This window comes from Durio zibethinus, chromosome 7 (assembly GCF_047325235.1).
Source record: "Durio zibethinus cultivar Kanyao isolate XHJ-2024 chromosome 7, ASM4732523v1, whole genome shotgun sequence".
Taxonomy (NCBI): Eukaryota; Viridiplantae; Streptophyta; class Magnoliopsida; order Malvales; family Malvaceae; genus Durio; species Durio zibethinus.
This window is the reverse complement of record NC_143168.1, coordinates 11,374,629-11,395,039: the sequence shown is the minus strand read 5'-3', so window position 1 is coordinate 11,395,039 and position 20,411 is coordinate 11,374,629. Positions and strand designations below refer to the sequence as shown.

Below are 20,411 nucleotides of genomic sequence, written 5' to 3'. Positions count from 1 at the left end.
AACATAAATCTTTAAAAAGAAAAAATTTTAAATTAACATTTGAAAATTAACATATTTTTGTTGTAGAAAATTTAATTAAAATTATAAAAAAATTTCATTTAATATATTAATTAACATAAATTAAATTTTTTTCTTTCTCTATAAGTGAGGTTATTACGAATTAAACCTTTATCATTGAAAAATAAAATAACAATTCAAACCAAGACTTAAGTCACTAAGAATTTTCTATTCTCTCTTAAATGTTCACAAATCGAGTATTGTTTGTTGACAATGAAATTCAAATTTATGTTTTATAAACAAAAATTTTAAATTTTATCAACTCAACCAATTTGTGGCAAGTTTTACATATTTTGCTAAAGAATCAGTTCACAAAAGAACAAGTACAAGCTACTGGCAAATAAAAAAGAACAAGTATAAACAATAAGCAACATAGAATTAAATTTGTGAAAAAACATAAAGAAACAACAACAAACTAAATTTTATATTTTATAATTCTAAAATCAACTGTATGAAAGACCAAAAGAAAATTCATATTAAACTGTAATTTTAAATTTTTTTATCACTTATTTATATAAAAAAAAAAAACAAAATTTTCATTTTCATAAAGAAAAATGTGAAAACACATAGGAAAATATGACAAAAATTGAGGAGCAGGAAAATAAGGAAGATGGGATTTGTATCCCTTTTGAACTGAGTTTGTTAGCATCTCTAACAAATCTGAATTCATCAAACTCGTGCAGCTCGCAACAATGTCCTTCACAATTGGATGTACTTCTGCTGATGTCCTTACCACTGGCTCAGAATCAGTTCTCAGCAGCTAACCCCATCCCCTTCCTCAATAGCTAAAGCTTCAGCCTCAACACTCTTGTGCCATTTTTTTTTTTATTTTTATCAAAAAGATTTTTGCTATTTTATCCACTTTCAATTAAATAAAGTTTAATTGTTAATTACATCCAAATAAAAAAAAATCTCCCATTAAAGAATTATAGCAAAGTAAAATAAAATAAAATAAAATAAATAACTAAATAAAAGAGCACACCAATTGAAATTTTATTAAAATTTGTCCATTTGGTAGAAAATAATACAAATGATAATGAGCTTAATCCTTGGGTCCCAAAACCTTTAAGCTACAAGTTTGGTGGTGAACGGCATGATTTAAGTCCATACATAGATCAACCACAAATTATATTCATATATAACTTCAACTATATCATGTCAATAATAAATCTATAGATAATATAGACCGTCAAAACAGTTAAGTTGAAATCAATAAAATCAAATCAAGCATTATCAACATTTCTCTTTGAAATCTTGATCCAAACAGTGAGTATATCAAATACTAAAAACAAAAGAACAGTTATCGTGTTAAAGAAAAACCTTCTTCAAGACATTGTGTTCTTTTATCCTGCATAATACGTTGCAGTAAAGAGGGGTTGCTAGTAACAATAGCGTCTGCGCGCTCATGCAACATCCTCATCATGGAATCAGCATCATCAACTGTCCATGCATATGCCTTCTTCCCTCTCCTGTTGAAACCAGCAGTAGCAGGTCAAGCAAATGAATCACAACTGCATCCTGCATAGTGCATACATATCAATTACACCAACAATCCAATTCACAACTCAAAATGAGTTTCATACCCATGCAGAACTTTAACAAGTCTTTCATCAATCAATGGATGGTATACACCAACCACCCTGGCCCCTTTCATTCTCAACAAGTTGGTTCTAGCCCCAGTACTCGGGTCCACCATTACAATGTAGCCTACCTGTGAGTTCATCCACCAACCAATCAAATGCATATAAAAATTGTCAGAAGCAAAATATCAACAACTCCCACATCATAGCCTCAGTTGAAATGGAAGACCATTAAGGCAAAAGCACCCAGGCAGCATACAGATTAAGTTCAAGAATTACAATTCAGAATAAATATTTCATAAAAACCAAACATAAGATCCTCCAGGAACAGAGTCAAGACATTCTATAATTTTCACAAAAGCAACCAAATAGGGACTACAATAGGCTTTAAATGGGCCTTTCAACTGAAGAAAAAGGTTGAGTCTAGCTCCATATCTTACAGATGTTCAAATCAGTTTAATTCCATACACAAGTGTGCATGCCTGAACATGCATGTACATTCATAAACACACATTACAGTTTACAAAGAATTTAATTCTGTGCATTTCATAGAAAATACATATTTTCAAAATATTCTTTGTTTTCTTTTTAAATTTTCTTTTGAGGAAAAAAAAAATGAGGCAACAAAGGAAAATTACTTTCAAGTTGTTTGCACAGTGATTCTTTAACCATATCAGTCCTAACAATTGACTAACAGACCAAGACTACCTAACCCCAGCATCAAAACAAGCTAGAAGAAAATTTAGAAACTCGATCAAATATCAAAACCTGTTGATTTAGTGGACCCAAAAGAAGACCTATGAACATATCAAATGAACTTAACCATCATACCAAGATTGTTACTTAAAAATATGAAACTAAGATAAAATATGCATTATTGACTATTTTGGTCAAATGTACTATTGACTACCCAGTGTTTTCTAGCAACAACAAGAAGATTACACACTATGAAGGGATTTATAGGTGAATGAAACTTAAAATAGACCGTATAGGGACTTTCATAATGATATTCCATATATTCGTTTATTTATAATATGATAAGGCTGTTAGAAAATTAGGATTCTTTTATTTGTGTTGCTTCTAAGGTAAAATCATTTTGTTTCTCTCATAATTGAAAATTTGATATTAATCTTATTTTTAGGGTTTGCATAATGTAAAGGCTACAGAACTAAATGGGGGGCAGATAAAGGAGTAATACAGGAGGGGAAAAAACCAAGAGAACTAAAAGTACACATAAAGTAAAGGTTACGAGAGACATGCTAGCATTAGAGATGGCAATATGATGATCAGGTAAGATTCAGTGCGGTTCATTATGGATTTTGATTGTCAGGTCCTTTCTTGGTTTGAAACATTTTGAATTCAGACAGCTAGCATTTTGAGCAACCCAGATGGGGAACAAGTTGGGCAGGTCCAAGTCTTTTACTTCACGTGAACTTTTCTCACATTTTGCCAGCAGATATCAATCAAATTCATGTCCAAATTGTTGACTTTCAAAAGAAGTAGAGTTGGTAAGTTGGATTTTGAACAAGTTCGAAGATTCAGATAAAATCAGCTTTTGACACCTCTATAGCACAAATATATCATGTCATGTAGCGTGTGACAATTAGCAAATCCATCCAGACAGGAAAATTTTACCCCTAAAAAATTAATATATTACAATCTTCCCCTAATAATATAAGATAGTCATTCATATAGACAGCACAATTATCCTTTTAACACAATAGTACTTTTGAAAGAAAAAATCCAAAAGAGCTTAGAACAGTCAAATTGCTTCTTACCATAACATCTGATGAGAGTTTGATTATGTCCCTCGCTAAACTGTCACTTTTAGCCCAAATCAGGCAATTCTTACACTGCATTTTCTCAACCTGAAAATTTTTATAATGAAAACTTTAAGAAGCATAGCTTAGAATTAGAAAACATATGCTCGATAAAATACTTTAAGTAGTTTTTTTCTTTTACTGTAAGCAATTCAAAATTCAAACAACAGAACACAATGAAAACTCCCATTATGCTGGTCAGGCAGCCCAAAGTCAGCCGCCACAAGTTTCACAAATTAACTATTCTCTGCACATAGCCAACTTTCTGACAGATTTAAACCTCTTCACTTATGAAGGCACTGAGCAGCTTATAAGCCCTTATAACTTTTGCATCTCAAATCAGAAGTTGAAATCAGTTTTTGACAAACATGTTATAAGAATGTCAAACAAAGCATGAATTAGTCACATATTAGTTCAGGTATAAACATGCATGGAAATAGAACTCAAGAAGACAACAATTATAAGGAAACAATTAGAAGAGTTGAAACATGTCTAAGCCAGTTCACCCAGACAATGTTTGCAGTGTATGCTTTATATATTTTGGAATAAATTTGTTTTAATCACTAAAAAGAAAAGATGTATTAGTTGCCGAGGCATCCAAATGGAAGAAATCTAATCTGAAGAACACTGATTTCATATACTTTATGAAAGAGTATGCTATGTGATGCAGGTGCGATGAAAAGAAGCTACTTGAGGGATTAAATATCAAATACTTTATGAACATAATTGTATTTGAAAATATCTTAGATTATTTAGGTTATTTCATAATTAATTACTGGTAATTTGCTTATCCAAAATACTAGGGCATTAGTGCTATATTTGGTATTTTTCCTTTCAAATAGGTTCAGCTACAATTATCTATGTTGTTTCAGTTTATAATAGAAATTTGAATCAAGAAATCTCAAGACAATGGTATTCTTAATAGTTGAGCTTTTAAAAATTAATATTTTGATGTTGAAAATTAACTATTAGTAATTGAGATATGAGATTTCACAATTCATCTGAGATTTAGGTCTAGGAAGCATGAGCTCCTTTCTTGGCCTCCAAGAAAGAGCTTTTTGGGCAGCTACTTTCAATCTTGGCTTCTTGCTTTGCCAAGTAACCAAATTTCCCCACACATAGGTACAATAACCAATAGTTGATTTTTGGTCAATAACGAATCAGCCCAATCAACATCAATGTAAATTTCAACATTTCAGCATGATATTTTCTTAAAAAATAACCCTTTGCCAGCACTTTTCATTAAGTACTGTAAGATTCAATACACAACCCTCAAGTGTTCCTCGATTGGGTTGTTCATGAATCTATTTACCATGCTAACTGAAAAACCAATATCTGGTCTTGTACGAGAGAGGTAGATGAGTTTCCCAACAAGTCTTTGATATCTGCCCTTATCTATTGGTGGACTTCCTTCTTCCATTCGTACCTTATTCATTGTGTACATAGGGGTGTCAGCAGGTTTGCATCCAAGCATTCCAATTTCCTTTAGTAAGTCTAGGACATACTTACGCTGTGAAACAGAGATGCCATTCCTTGAGCAAGCTACCTCCATGCCAAGAAAATATTTTAGGTGTCCCAAATCTTTGATTTCAAATTCTTTGGCTAGGAGATTCTTTAGGTTGCTAATTTCTTCCAAATAGTCTCCAGTAAGAATAATGTCATCCACATAGGCAATAAGAATGGCTATTTTTCCTTCAGGTGAATGTTTGACAAACATGGTGTGATCGGCCTGGCATTGTGAAAAACCATACTTTTTTACCATTTTTGTTAGTCTATCAAACCATGCACGTGGAGATTGTTTGAGACCATATAAAGACTTTTGAAGCTTACATACCTTGCCAAAATTGTCCTGGTTTTTGAATCCTGGAGGGATTTCCATGTAAATTTCTTCTTCTAGGTCGCCATTAAGAAATGCATTTTTGACATCTAGTTAGTGGAGTGGCCAATCTAGATTTGCTGCTAATGATAATAACACCCCGAATGAATTAAGTTTAGCAACTGGAGCAAATGTCTCCTCATAGTCAACACCATAGGATTAAATAAAACCTTTTGCAACAAGGCAAGCTTTGAATCTGTTAATACTTCCATATGCATTGTGCTTGACAGTAAAAATCCATTTGCACCCAACTGGATTTTTCCGTTTGGGTAGTTCTGAAATCTCTCATGTTTTGTTCTTTTCTAGAGCCTTGATTTCTTCCAAAACAGCCATCTTCCATTTTGGTTGCATGAGTGCTTCATTAATATTATTAGGAATCTGCATATTGTTTAATGTGGTAACAAAAGCTCGATAACTGGGTGATAAACCTTAATAAAAAACCACATTACAGATTAGGTGTTGAGTACATGATCTCACACCTTTTCTTAGAGCAATCAATTAATCAAGATCATCAAAAGACTTAATTGAATCAAATTCAGTGAGAGTGTTACCTATGTTGGTTTCAAGTACCTCTAGAATCGATTCAAATTCTTGGTTTTGCCTTGAAGGTGTACATTCTCCTATATCGTTCTGAGTTTTTTGTCTTCTTGAATAGACAATCAATTCTTTGTTTGTTTTCCCTTATGTGGACTTCGGGCTTGGAGGATCTGGTTGGATGTTTTGGACTTGCAAGGGAGTTGGAGGATCCGGTTTGATGTTTTGGACATGAAAGGGAATCTGATAAGCGTTTGGCGGTTCGGTAATAGGATCTTCCCCAAGCTGATATTCCCATGTGATTGGATTCTCCCCCTAAATGGCAGTTTTGGGAAAGTAAGGTTGATTTTCAAAAAAGTTAACATTCATGGAATGGTAGAATTTCTTTGTTACTGGTGAGTAACACTTGTATCCTTTTTCATTCGGGAAGTATCCGAGAAATATGAATTTGATGGATTTGGGATCTAATTTGCTTTGGTTTTGTTGGCTAATAAGAACAAATGCAGTGCATCAAAACACTTTAATGAGAATAGACAAGAAGATTCAAAGGTGAAGATCGAAAATGAGAGGGATTGGCAAGGGCTTTGAAACTTCAGGACTCAATAAGGCAATCTGTTTATAAGATATGTAGCAGTAAAAACAGCCTCACCCCAAAAATGCTTACGTACATGGGCAACCATCATGAAGGATCTTGCAACTTCCAACAAATATCGATTCTTTCTTTCAGCAACGCCATTCTGTTGAGGAGTGTCGACATATGAGCTTTGATGAATTATACCATGCTTCATTAGATATGATCCAAGCATTGAATTGTAGTATTCTCTCCCATTGTTGGTTCTAAACACTTGAATTTTGGTTTTGAATTGAGTTTGGATCATATTGTTGAAGTTTTGGAATAGCTGGCCCATTTCTGATTTTTCCTTCATAAGGAATACTCAAGTAACCATGGTGTGATCATCAATAAATGTGACAAACCATCTAGAGCTAGTAATGTTATATACTCTGGAGGGACCCCAAATGTCACTACGTCTCATTGAAAAAGGATGGGATGGTTTATAAGGCTGATTAGGATATGTAGTACGAGTATGTTTGGATAGTTGGCAAACTTCACACTAAAAGTTGTTAGGATTTTTATTGAATAATGAGCGAAACAACCTTTTGAGGTATAAAAAATTTGGATGACCTAACCAATAGTGCTATAACATGATATTACTATCTTTATTATTACTGGAAAATGAAGCCACGCAAGAGGTCTTTTGATATTGTCTTTCAGAATCATTAGCTCTTAGGATATAGAGTCCTGCACACATCTTAGCATTGCCAATCATCTTCCTCAAATCCAAATCCTAAAATTCACACATATTTGAAAGAAATTTAGTAACACTCTTAAGGTCTCTTGTAAGTTTGCTTATAGATAGTAGATTACAACTTAGATTTAAGACAAATATAATAGAATCAAGTGTTATCTCTTTGGAAAAAATAATAAAACCTATACCAGTTACTTTTGAAAGTGACCCATTAGCAATTCGAATTGTGAAGTTTTCATGTTGCATTTACTAAATATAGATGCATCCCCAGTCATATGCTCTGAAGCTCCTAAATCCACAATCCATGAATTTGATTTCTCTAGTTTTACACTCAAGACACTTAGAAAATTATCTTTTTGTGCTAAAAAACCTATTCGAATAGGAGTGGTAATGTTCTGCAATGATTGAGAAACGCTAGCTCCGAGGCTAAAGGTAACTTCCAATGTCAAACTCTCCTTTTCGCTGGCCATGTTGGACTCCAAGTGAAAATTTTCAAAGGTTCAAATCGTGCTCTAATACCATGAAGATTTCCCTAGAATAAAACTCTTTTATTCTTCTATATTTTTCTTATTACAATGCTAGAATTGCATGAAAATATACAAGCTAAAGACTGAATATTCTCAGCCTTAAAACCCAAGATTTTCATGCATTAAAACAACTAATCAAAGGAGTAATTTACTCTCTACACATAATAGGAAACTATCTAATGAATTTGGTGTAATTATCCAAATCACTTCTTATTCTAAAAATAAAAGACTTAACTAAAATAGATAAAGTCAACTAATCAAGTAATAATAAAGATTAGATTTCCACAATCTCTTCTCTTCTTCTCCTAAATCAAAATCTAAAAGAAATGAAGACAAAGGAAGAGAGGGCAAAAAAAACTCACGATGGAAAGAATATCCTTTGCAAGCCCCTTTTCATAAGATGGAGGCCCCACCTTGGCATCTAGAATCACCTGCCGAACTGATCTTGATATCAACTAAAAATCCAGATGAACTAAATCAGAAACTCATCATTCACCTTTTGATAGAAGAAACAAACAATAACAGAATACAGTCTGTGTGATGAAACACTATCCTGAACTTACCCTCAAAGCATCTTCAATTGTAGGAATCTTTGAATCACCAAACTGATGAGAGGCATCTAGTTCTTTTATCTACAACACAAAATACCACAATCTCAATCAAGCTTACTCACATATAGCTTTCCCTCTATGGGGGGAATATGAGCAGCAGATGTTTTGTGATAAAACCAGAATGAATTTCTACAGAATCAAATTCAGAATGGTCCTTACGAATCTCCCTCCTTTTGGAGATTAACATGTTATAATTTCAAAAGTAAATCATGCATACTCACATGTACTAAAGAAAAAAAATCATTGCTCAAAACAAAACATTGAGTCCCATAAATGTTCACTATTTTAGCTCAAACTTGACCGTTACTCTTTACTCTGGCACACCACACAAAATTGAGTTTTGAAAAGAAATTTTGCCAAAAATTAGAAGAACTTGATTGTAGGTTTTTTTTTTTCTTTAAAACAAAAAAAAAATTAATAGGGATCACTGAATTACCCAAATTGGTGAGGAATGAACAAGACTCTCAACATATTAGCTGCCACGAACTGCTACTTATTAGTGGTAAAGTGCCATAATACACTACTAATGTGTTGCAGTTTAATGGCAAACAAAGACAAATGGTCCAGAAAAAATGGATTGGTACCTTGTCATTATAATGAAACCCAAGAAACCATGAAATGTTTGTCCAGTAATTTTCAATAAATATTAAAAGACACATGTCCACTTCATATTAAATGGTTCAGATTGAATTAAATGTTCAAAACTAATTTTCCATGACTTCTCCATTTACTGAAATTATTTTTTCTTGATTTGATTCAATATCTTACTAGGAAAGGAGATTTGGGTTCATATTCAAAGTCTTCCTCTTGCAAAGTACAACAAAAATTATCATATTTAAACAATCTGAAAATTGCAAAGAACCAGTACACTTTAACGTTCTCAACACTTTAGCTTTACCCATAGTCTCAAAATCATTGGGTATAGCCAGCAAGTCACCCAGATTACATGCATGTCGGTGGATCAACACATGGTGAGGTTCAGCCTTTCAAATGTCATCCAAAAGAGAACACAAGCTTTGAGCAATAGCCAAGAACATTATGGCTCCAAGTCTTAAGAAGTTGCCAGAAACTCAAGCCAATTAGGATATTGACGTTTCAATAATCTCTTGTTTGGCATTTTATGGCAAAGTGTAATATTGTGAACAAAAGGTGGGTTGTGAGAGAAAGAAACAGAGTTTGGTTTGAAAGGATTACTATATCATTAAAACAATAAGACTGAAGACAAATAAAATGGTTTAACTTTAATGTTCACCATTAACGGAATAGCTATTATTAGTAGACTAATTATCTTGACCATTTAAAATTAAGTACACATTTGTCTTTCATCTGATATGTATTAACATTACAGGACAAATATTTCAATCAAGGGGTACCGGACCCACCAAACAACTTTCTAACCCCATTCAACTTCTAAATTAATGATCTAAATCAAGTCTTTTTTTTCTGTCACCTTTTCTTGTTGGTCTATTGATAAAGTTTTTGGCCTATGTTACAAGGACTTACCACCCATAAATGATAGATAATGGTCTGCTTACTAACTCCTAGATCATTATTATAATAAGTAAACAACAACAGGGGCCAATATCTATGATATGCTCAAAAAGATTATCTCTAGTATTTCTCAGACAGCTAGCTCCTCGATGCTTTTGCACTTTAAGAAACATGCACGTTAGTTTATACAGCAAGTTTAAACAAACAGTCATGAAATCGAGCCCAATTTGGAGGGTCACACTTAGTCAAGCTTGAATTACAGACCATTTAACTATTTTGCACAAATAAATAATATATTAAAAGTGCAAAGAAGGGGTAAACAACCCTGATGCAGAAAAAAAAAATGTGTGCAGGTGGTGAGAAGCATGCATGCTCTTAAAAGACAAGCCTAGTGTCTCGTTACTAACTGCTACACCATTTCTAACAACTGTAAGGAATGTGGGGTCAATGAGACGGTAACCAATATTGCCAAGTATTCCCTAGACAAGTAGCAGCTCAGCTTATATACAATCTAAGAACCATGCAAGCAAGTTTGCAAAATAAATCAAAGAAATACAAAACCGAATCGCTTAAAAGAAAGGAAAAGTTGAGAAAATGAGGGGAACAATCTTTCAAGTTCATTTTGTCGGCCATTTAACATTTTTTTTTTATAACTAGATAATCTATTTGAATTATAAGTATGCAAATGTAAACATGCGAACAGACACTGGTATAGAGAGTAAAGGTAAAACTTCACTTATGGATGTCAAGATAACTATTAAAAAGTTTAACCATGCTTTTTCTCCTAACAAACAAAAACAATCATTGTGATAGAACACAGCAGTCTTGCTGATAGTTTAAAATTAAATCTCCTGCCCCACCCCCAACACTGCTTCCCCCCATCCCCTCCCACAAAAAAAATAGAAGCATATAGCCATTCCAGGATTAAAAGAAATCCAATGACAAACTATAATAAAGACTAGAGTTTTCAAGAAAATAGACAATGAACCACAATATGGTTCACTAGGTAACCATTGTTATAGTAAAAACAATAATGATCAACTATGATATGCTTTCTATCAGAAGGATAATCCACGAGTTAAGATTTTGACAATACTGCTGTCCCAGAAAAGTAAGCAACCACCAAAACCACCTTGCAAAGAATCCGTAGTCCACTTTTTCTCTTCTCATCGGAAAAAAGAAAATATCAACCACATATTTTTGAAGTTTGGACCTAAACCATAAGTTATTGTTCATAATCAGTAAATTCTATATTCATTTATGCCACATAACTAAAGAGAATAAAACTACAAAAAAAGAGGTTATATTCCTCCTATTCCTACTGCTGTACTGTACTGTTTGTCCCCATTGAGACAAAATAAATAAGCTCCTAATGTAAAATCTATATTTTCAGAAATAAGAAATAATACAGAACAAACTACGTATTAAAGCCTCTTCCTACATTCAATATCATCCCAAAAATATCAAATTTCCACACTGTCTCCTATCATAAGAAGTATATATTTGAGACACTCTAATGTCAAACCAAAATAAAAAATAAAAATACCTCTTCCTACATTCAATATCTTCCCAAAAATATCAAATTTCCATACTATCTCCTATCATAAGAAGTATATATTTGAGACCTCTAATGTCAAACCAAAATAAAATATAAACTTATCAACTAGGACATCATTTACAGATATAGAGTTTTTCACAGGATTATATTGATTCTTCTAGCTCAGACTAAAATGTTTGGTGATCATGAATTCCATAAGAATTCATGTTTCCTGGCTCAAGTTTAGGGAAAGCACATTTTTGTTCAATCCAATATTGTTTAAGGAAAAACCATCCTAAATTTATATCATTGATTGTAATGGGAAAGCTGCATTCCAGAAAAAACAAGATCAAACTTAAAAGTCAAATCAGATAGAAATAAAAATCTCTTAATTCCATAGATTATTATCTTTTTTTTTTTTTTTGTGTGTGGTTTATATTTGTGTCTGTGTCTACATGTATGACTTACATAAAGAATAATAGAGTAAGTCCCATAAGTCAGGCACGTAAATATAGATACCTTAGAACTCAAGAAACCAGAGAAAAGTCCATTCAGCAAAATTCTCACCTCGTTTGATCGTAAGTCCCCAACTTTAGAAGTACTGTTACCAGATATACGCTGCAAATCCCTGCCTGTGTAATGTAAAAATCAAGTCTCCAAATAGCTGCAACATAAGCTTGTGATACAGATAAAGGAAAAAGACCAGAGTTGTTCTCCAACATCAGTACAAAATAGTTTTATCAAGTGCTAAACATCAATTCTTTGGCTATAATGTTATGCCTCCTAATACCACCCTTGTAAATGATGTTGCTTATCATTTTAAATGTCAAAACTTCAGAACACTTCATGCATTTAATTATTGAATGTATTTCTGTATAATTCATATTCATCGAGAAATTTTGGAATTCCACATACATTACATGCAACAGTACACAACCAATAACAACTCAACTGGCCACAGCTACTTTTTTTAAAAAAGTACATTACTACTGAAACCGTAATGAGAAAGCCACATCTTTTACAAGTGCAAAAGAGAACATCTTAATGAAACAAAAGATGGTAAATTCTTATATGAGTATAGGCTGAAAATACCTGTCATGAAGTGCAAACAAAACTCCATCCGAAGAGCGAGAGACATCAATCTCAATGCAGTCTACTTGAGAACGAAGAGCAAAATTATATGCAGACATCTGTGTCAAGTAAAAGACAAAAAAAAAACAGATGATAAACAGATCAACCAACAATAACAATAAGGGACCCAAAGGTTAGTGAATAAGAATACTCAATTCAAGGTCTTTGTAATCTACATAACCAGTTCATCATGCAGTGTAAAGATTAACTTTCAGTAATCTAGCCTTGGCCAAGGTTTAGCTTAGGTTTAAGTAATCTAGCCTTGGCCAGGCCTTGACCAATTTAAGCTTGAGGCACAAAATCAGAACTTGGATGGAAGAAACTGAAGGAAACCTAAAACCAGGTGGTGTTGAGGATAATGCCATTATATCTCCATGAGATATATAAGCAAACAAAGTTTGACAACTGACAGTTGTGGTCTTTGGAAAGCCACACATAATAGTCAGGAAAAGCAATTACAGAAAGGAAGAGATGCCTACTGTGTTTGGCAAGGCATTAGTTGAGTCACCACCATGAGCACACACAAGAGGAGGATTGTTCAGCCAACCGCACCTCCTTAATTGCATCTGCAAGAGAAAAGTAAAAAATAAATCAAGCTGTACTAGTAAGCGAGGACCTATATCTGTTATAAATACCCCACTTAACAGAGGTATAAAATAAATGGACCTAATTATTTAAAAAAATAAACTTAGATTATTCAGAAGCCATATGCTTTACTATTTACAAAAAGTAATTTAAATCATTCAGCAATCTATACAAAATCATCATATAGTGAACATCAACTTAAGTAGACTAAGCAACAGCCATGTGATTTGTAGGTAGATTGGTAGAATCTTAGTTCCGGTGACTAGGGTTCAATCCCTTGTAACATCAAGTACCAAAAAAAAAAAAAAAAACTTAAGTGGACCCTAGTAAAACGTTTGAAAACTGCCTTGTCATGCTCTTAAAGAAAATTTAGCAAAAACACATGCATGCATACATATCAACTTCTGATTTATATCTGAGTCCGCCATGTTTTGATTTAGGATGAAATACAGTTGTTAGGTAAATCATGGCCATCTAGAAAAGTATACCCATTTGACAACCAGACTTGATTAATTGTGCACTAATTTAATAGGAGAAAACCAAGGAAATTTTATACTCTAGGGAATTTCCAGATTATAATGAGAAACTTCTACATTTGTTGATGAAAAACTAACAAATTAAATTAGACAGGAGGTATACAAAAGTGCAAAGAAGCAAAAGAACAAGGCAGGCTTAAACTAAAAGGGAAAAGCAGAAATAAACCCTCAACTTTACTAAACCAAATAAGTCAAGAGAGAAAAAAAAATACAGATATGTTAGGAAAAGTGTAAATCAAAAACAAGAAAAAGAATTCCTTAAACCTTGGCTTTCATGTTAAGAACAGAATACTCCACTCCTTTAAATGCTCTACTATATCGCTCACCCCACAAACACCAAAGTAAATAAAGTGGCACCATTGTCCAAACAAAATTGTTCCTATGTTTACTAGACACTCCTCTCCAACTAGCCAGAGTACCTATGACGGTCTTCACCATGACCAAATGAAAGGAAGATGGAACATGGACCTTGCTTCTGAAGCAATTACACATTTATGCGTTGATATATTTTATTTAGAGCATAGAGTGAGTAGATTAATAAATATCAAATCAAAGATATAACATGGTAAACATTTCCAGGTGGTTCTGTCACAAGCAATGATTCAATTCATTAATAAGATAAAGTCATAAAAGCATGAAAAAGAGTTAGAAAAGAAATTAACTACATGTCCTGGGAACATAATTATGGATAGTACACAAGGCAAAGCAAAGTGAGCCGAAAACTGTTGTAGATAACAACAGTTGACTAGGGACAAAGACTATTTGTATCAACAAATATTACATGGTTCCACTTATTGGCAGAGCTTGGCAGAACCAGCTTACTTTTAAAATCACAAATATTTGGCTTTATACAATCATAGATCAAGCAGATTAGCATGAAAATATTCTGAAATTTTCATAACCAGAGACATTCTATAATTGAACTTTCACTTTTCGATTCTATGAATACTTGTTTTCCATTCCTGACCCCCCCAAGTTTTGAGGGTATCAGCAGAAGTTTGGGTTTCTACAAGCAAATATTACAAGAAGTTCTTTGGAGAAATTTCTTGGATTGACTTACTATATGATGCAGTTAACAATTTACATTGATTTTTTTTTTATTTACAGAAATTTACATTTTAATAAACAAGAAAAATACAATTTTCAGATTTTTTTCACTTTTATCAGTAAATAACACCCAAATATAAAGAAACCATTTGTAATCCTTTATTTAAAAGACAGAGCTTTATAATTAATTCGAGTAGTATTATTTTTTCAAAATTTCCTGGTGTTTTCACATGTGAAAAAAATGAAATAATGCAAGAAACGCAAGAAAGCCTTTATCTTTTAAATGTCAGTGTCATTTAAAAAGGAATTTCAAAATATAAAGAAATCAAATCAAGATAATGGATTGATAGTGTCTTCATGGAAATAATTGCTGGTAACTAATGACATCTTGAATTTATAGCTGCATAATATACAAAAAAATAAAGTTTATGCCCATCAATTAAAAAAAAAACTCCTAGTTATGACAAAGTTTGATTGAAAATAGAAATCATTGAATTCAGGTAAACATGAGATTGGGATTGGGATGTTACCTGATGGAAACGGCGGAGCCTGAAGTGGAAGAAAACGGGAGGCAAAAGGGCGACTAAAGCAAGAAGAACAAGGATGAAACGAAGCCTTTTATAGAAAGAAAAAGAAGAAGAAAATCTAAAGAGAGAGGCTCCATTGCTGCGCCCTTGCAACTGTTGCCTTCTTCCTTTACCATACATTTTTATTACTTGGTCACTCACCAAACACGAAAAATGCGTACACCTACTTACGCTGTGGGCTGTGGCTGTAACCAACTTCCCCCAACGCCAACTATACAGTTGTACAAGGCATACACCTCCCAAAACAATGGAACCTCACACTACGTTTGGATCGAGGGGAGGGGAAGCAAACGAAAAGAAAATAAAGACAAGTAACGAAAATAGAAAAACAGTTTTTTTATAAACTTTTAATTAAAAAAAAAAGGGTAAAAGTTCAATATTTTTAGTTTCTCTTATAATTTTTATTTTTTTAATATTTTAATTTGAGAAAAAGTGAAAAAATTTTATTTTTATAAAAAAATTATTATATCTATATTTTTATTATGATATTAGATTTGATTATATAATTAATATTTTTTATAAAAATAATTTTTATGAGTAGTTTATATAATATCACAATTTATAAATATTTTTTTATTTTTTAAGTTTTAACAACAAAATAAATTAAATTATTGTCAAAATAAATTAAAATATTAAATTAAATATAAAATTAAAAATAAATTAATAACTAATTAATACAATTTATCGTATTAAATATGCTTAATTTTATTTAAAAATATTTATTTATATAAGTTAGTTAATATAAAAATATATTTATATATTATATGTTATTTTATAAAAAAAATGTTATAATTAAAAAAAATTGTAACAAATTATTTTTTTCTTTTCACTATTTATTCAAATAATGATCATTAAAAATTATTTTTTTATTAATTTTAATTATCTAAACAATGAATATATATACCATTTTTTTTTTTAAATACTTTCATTTACTTTCTTTTTTTTTATAATTTTTTTTCCTTCATTTATATGTATCCAAATATAGTATTAATTATTGACACCGTATGAATCCATTCCATATAAGCTACAGTATCAAGAAAGAAAAAAAATGGAAGACTCAAAATAACAAATTTGTCCTCCTAATTTATTTCTCATCTACGTATCTACCTATCTAATGTGCACATGTCAATCTTTTGTTTTTTCTTTTTTCTTATTTTTTGTATTTTTTACATATTTTTTAACATTTAATAAATACTTTTTCTATTTTTCTATTTTACCTTTTTTTTTACTTACTTTTTTAATATTTAATGAATATTTTTATATATTTAATAAATTTTTTTATATTTTATTCTTTAATAGGTCCATTTGATATTATTAATTAAAAAAAATTATTTGATAATTTTTTTAAAAAATTATATTAATGAAATTGTGAATGTGATATCATAATTTATTTTTTTTCTTTTTTTTTGTTTTTATTTTTGGTTTTTTGTTTTTTTATTTTTTTAATTAGATAAATATTATAATAAAAGAAATCGATAAATCAATTTATTTAAAAAAAAGTCAATGAAAGTATGAACGATAAGACAACCTAAATTTAATTAGTTTTGATTTGTTCAAATCAAATAAGTTTATTTTTTTATTTTGGATTAAATCGAAGTTTTTTTCTTAAATCATATTAGCTCAAATGCAAATTAAAAGTGTTTCGACATATATTTCATTATTTGTCTTACTATATAAATGTATTATATTAATAAAATAATTATTTAATATTTTAATTCAATAAATTCACATGACATTCTCATTGGCTTGTTTTTCCTCCATTTCTTTTTTTTAATTTAACTTTTTTTAATTAAATAATTTTTGTAAAAAAAATAATAATAAATGTAGGGATAACAAAGTAGTCCATATCTTATGGGTTTCAAATTTTCTAATTCGATATGAGCAAGTTTATAAAAAATTCAAAATTGAGTCGAGATTTTTTTTTAAATTATGATGGGGTCGATAGCGAGTTTAGGATGTTTCATCTTACTTTTGAATATATATGTAAAATTATATTTTTGATTATTTATTTAATTTTATATTTATATTTATATATGTATATATTAGTCAATTTATTATTTAATTCATTACTTTAAAAAAATAATGTTATTAATTATTCATAATTAAGATATAATTCATCTATTTGTCCATTATATAAATTTTTTTATTTTTATTTTTGTTTAACATTTATTTAAGATGTCGACTTGACATCTTTTATTACTTTTTTTTAATTTTTTTTATTTTTTAAAAGTTTTTATTTGAATTTAGATAAATTTTAAAGAAAAACATTTGAGATGTCCACGTAACACTCTAATTTGATTTTTTTTTATTTTTTTTAATTATATAAATTTTGTAACAAAATTTATCAATGGATAGAAATGAAAAATAATTCATATCTAGATCTAATCCAATCAAACATAGGGGCAATATATTAAATTGGGATTGAGTTTGGGCAAATTAGGTTTTTAAGAGAAACTAGGTCAAGTTGGCGACAAATTAATGGTATTTTACCCCAACCCATCTCAAAATATATATAAAAATATATATTTTAATATTTACAACATAAAATTTGCATTTTTTTGTCTCCATATATTGCTCCTTTTAACTTACTTTTTTTCTTTTTTTGTTCTTCTATTTATATTTAGTAAAAAAAAAATTTAGATTTATGGTGAGAATCATTTAATATTATTGATTAAAAATATTTTTTATTTGCCATTCTTTGTTTTTATCTTATTTTAAATAGGATTATTTTGTCATCTCTTTTTTTAGTTTTTTTTTTTTAAACTTTTTTAGTTTGTTTAATTAAAAAGAAATTGTAATAAAGGAGTTAGTGTGAGTGTTTATATGGAACTCTAATTTGATTTTTTTTTTCTGTTTTTCTTGGTTTTTTTTTTTTTTAGTTTTTTTTTTAATATAAATCTTGCACATACATCCATACAATAAATCAATTCATCCATGCATCTTTACATAAAAGGTTGCAAGATTTTAAAAGCAACCAAATGCCCATGTGGCACCTCCATTAGCATATTTTTCAAATCTTTTTGTTTTTTTGTTTTTTGTCTTTTTTATTTTTCTTTTTTAATTAGATAACTTTTGTAAGAAACTAATGTCATTTGTTTTTTCTTTTCATATTTTTTATAATTTAATTGGATAAATTTTACAACAAAATGCCATGATTAATATAAATGATAAAATAATCAATATATGATAAATTTTGATTCATCTCGATTCTTTATGAAAGTTTTTGTGAAAAATCAATCTCGAGTCAAGTCAAGTTTATATTTTTAAGAAAGCGAATATTTTTAAGGTGCTTTGCCCAAGCCACCTCATGGTATAAATAAAGTATACATTTTATTATCTACTTAATTATATATATATATATATATCAATAAAGTTATTATTTGATATATTCATTTAAGATATTCACACTTTAAACTCCCACATGGCACCAATTATGTCTTCTTTTTTTTTGTTTCTTTCTTTTTTTAATTTTTTATTAATATAATTATTATTCATTATCTTAATTTAAGAAATTAACATTTTTAACTCATTGAAATTCCCACATAATAACCTAATAAGTTTTTTTCCTTCCTTTTTTTTTTTTCTTTTTTTCATTTTTTTTGTTTTCTATCTTTCATTTTTCCATTTTTTATGCTTTTTAATTAAATTAATTTTGTTGAAAAAAGAGACCAATAAAGTGTCCACTTGACACCCCTTTGATTTTTTCTTTCACATCTTTTGTATTTTTTAATCAGATAAATTTTGTAACAAAAGATACCAATTGATAGAAATATGAAAATAATTAATATCTAGTGGATTTCTATCCATCTCAATCTGATAATGAGAGATTTTTTCATATTTATATAATATAGATATATAACTAAACATTAATAACATTACTATTTGTAATTATTTTTATTTAATTTTCTACTTTTTACTTTAATAATCATTATTCTTGTTAAAAATATTAAAAAAATATGCATTTTTTATCATTCATTAAATTTATAATAAACTTTATTATGTACCAATAACCAAAGAAATTGAACTCGCTGTAAAGCACGGGTCAATTTCTAGTTCATAAATTTAAAAATTCTTAATTATGTATCTAAAGTTTCAGTTCATCGTATAAACACCTGATAAAAATTATAAAACATATTAATAGTTTCTCTTAAAATATTCCATGTGTCATACATGGCAAAAATATCATATCATATCATTTTTATTTTTTAGTTTTGAATTTAAAAAATTTTAAAATAATTAAATGAAAGAAGCTAAAGTTGGGGAGAGAGAAAATAGGAAGAGAGGAAAGAAAGATGTTTTGTAGGTATATTTTCTTTCAAAATATATCTTTTATTTTTTGAATTATTTAAAAAAACTTTTTTAAATATAATTTTTTCTACGTATTTAATGGATGTGTATACCAATTCTACCTTTAATAAACATGTGATAGTTCTCTAATTTTTTTTTGAAAATATAATTTGTAACTAGATAATCATATATATATATATATATATATTATAACATACATGATTACCAAATAAAATTTTTTAATGTAAACACTTACGTGGATAGCTACTCTTTTTGACACGTAAGAAAATTTTTAAAATTTTTTTTTATAATGACACATAAAATATTTTTTAATTTTAGACTATTTATCAAAAAATATATATTTCAAAAATTATTGAATTATCCAAAATTTTTAAAATATAGTTGAAAAACCAATTCAGATTTAATCAAATAGATAAAATTATTATTTTTTTGTAAATTTTTATTTAAATAAAATTAATTCTTATTTTTATTTATGAATTAAATAAATGTATTTAAAAAATAATTGGTTATTCAAATCCTTTTAAGATATATTTATTTGAAAATTTTGTAATTATTCAAAGTTTTTCTTTCAACTAAAAAATATCTTTGTCTATCAAATATACCTTTAGATATATCTTAAATGTCGTATTACAAGTAAAAATTCAAATCTTTTCATCATAGTATATATTCGCACTAAAAATTAGTAACCAATCAAATAAAATTAATATAAATTGAGTTGAATTACAGTTGCATAAGATGAGATTTAATTAAAAATATTTTTGTTATTAATATAAATCAAAGTGCACACATGAGCTCTTAAAAGTATACATGAGCTCTTACTGAGTTACGAAAACAAAAAAAAAAAAAAAAAGATGAATATAGGATAGAGATTATTGAA

At 29.4% G+C, this 20,411-nt stretch overlaps 1 protein-coding gene across 5 annotated transcripts; it reads right to left on the bottom strand.

The window, feature by feature from the left end:
* Positions 1-1,172: 1,172 nt before the first annotated feature.
* Positions 1,173-15,535, bottom strand: GDPD4 (PLC-like phosphodiesterases superfamily protein). 5 transcript variants are annotated; one of them, XM_022862441.2, is made up of 9 exons: positions 15,170-15,535; positions 12,951-13,037; positions 12,433-12,530; positions 11,908-11,968; positions 8,265-8,333; positions 8,064-8,156; positions 3,416-3,505; positions 1,641-1,768; positions 1,173-1,575 (listed from the first exon to the last, which is right to left on the bottom strand). In XM_022862441.2, the coding sequence occupies exons 1-9, from the start codon at positions 15,344-15,346 to the stop codon at positions 1,563-1,565; spliced, it is 816 nt and encodes a 271-aa protein (XP_022718176.2). In that variant the 5' UTR covers positions 15,347-15,535; the 3' UTR covers positions 1,173-1,562. The 5 variants fall into 5 exon arrangements, with proteins under 5 accessions (XP_022718176.2, XP_022718175.2, XP_089619597.1 ...); XM_022862440.2 differs by having other exon boundaries at positions 1,173-1,526; XM_089763471.1 differs by lacking the exon at positions 15,170-15,535 and adding an exon at positions 13,857-14,099 and having other exon boundaries at positions 1,173-1,526.
* Between the last annotated feature and the right edge of the window lie 4,876 nt (positions 15,536-20,411).

Excerpts from the sequence above, each read along its gene's own strand:
- GDPD4 (XM_089763471.1), bottom strand. The coding sequence starts at position 14,084 with ATGTGTAATTGCTTCAGAAGCAAGGTCCATGTTCCATCTTCCTTTCAT. Across the intron at positions 11,969-12,432 it reads TTGTTTGCACTTCATGACAG|GGATTTGCAGCGTATATCTG; the intron begins GTATTTTCAGCC and ends TTACACAGGCAG. Across the intron at positions 8,157-8,264 it reads CAATTGAAGATGCTTTGAGG|TTGATATCAAGATCAGTTCG; the intron begins GTAAGTTCAGGA and ends CTGGATTTTTAG.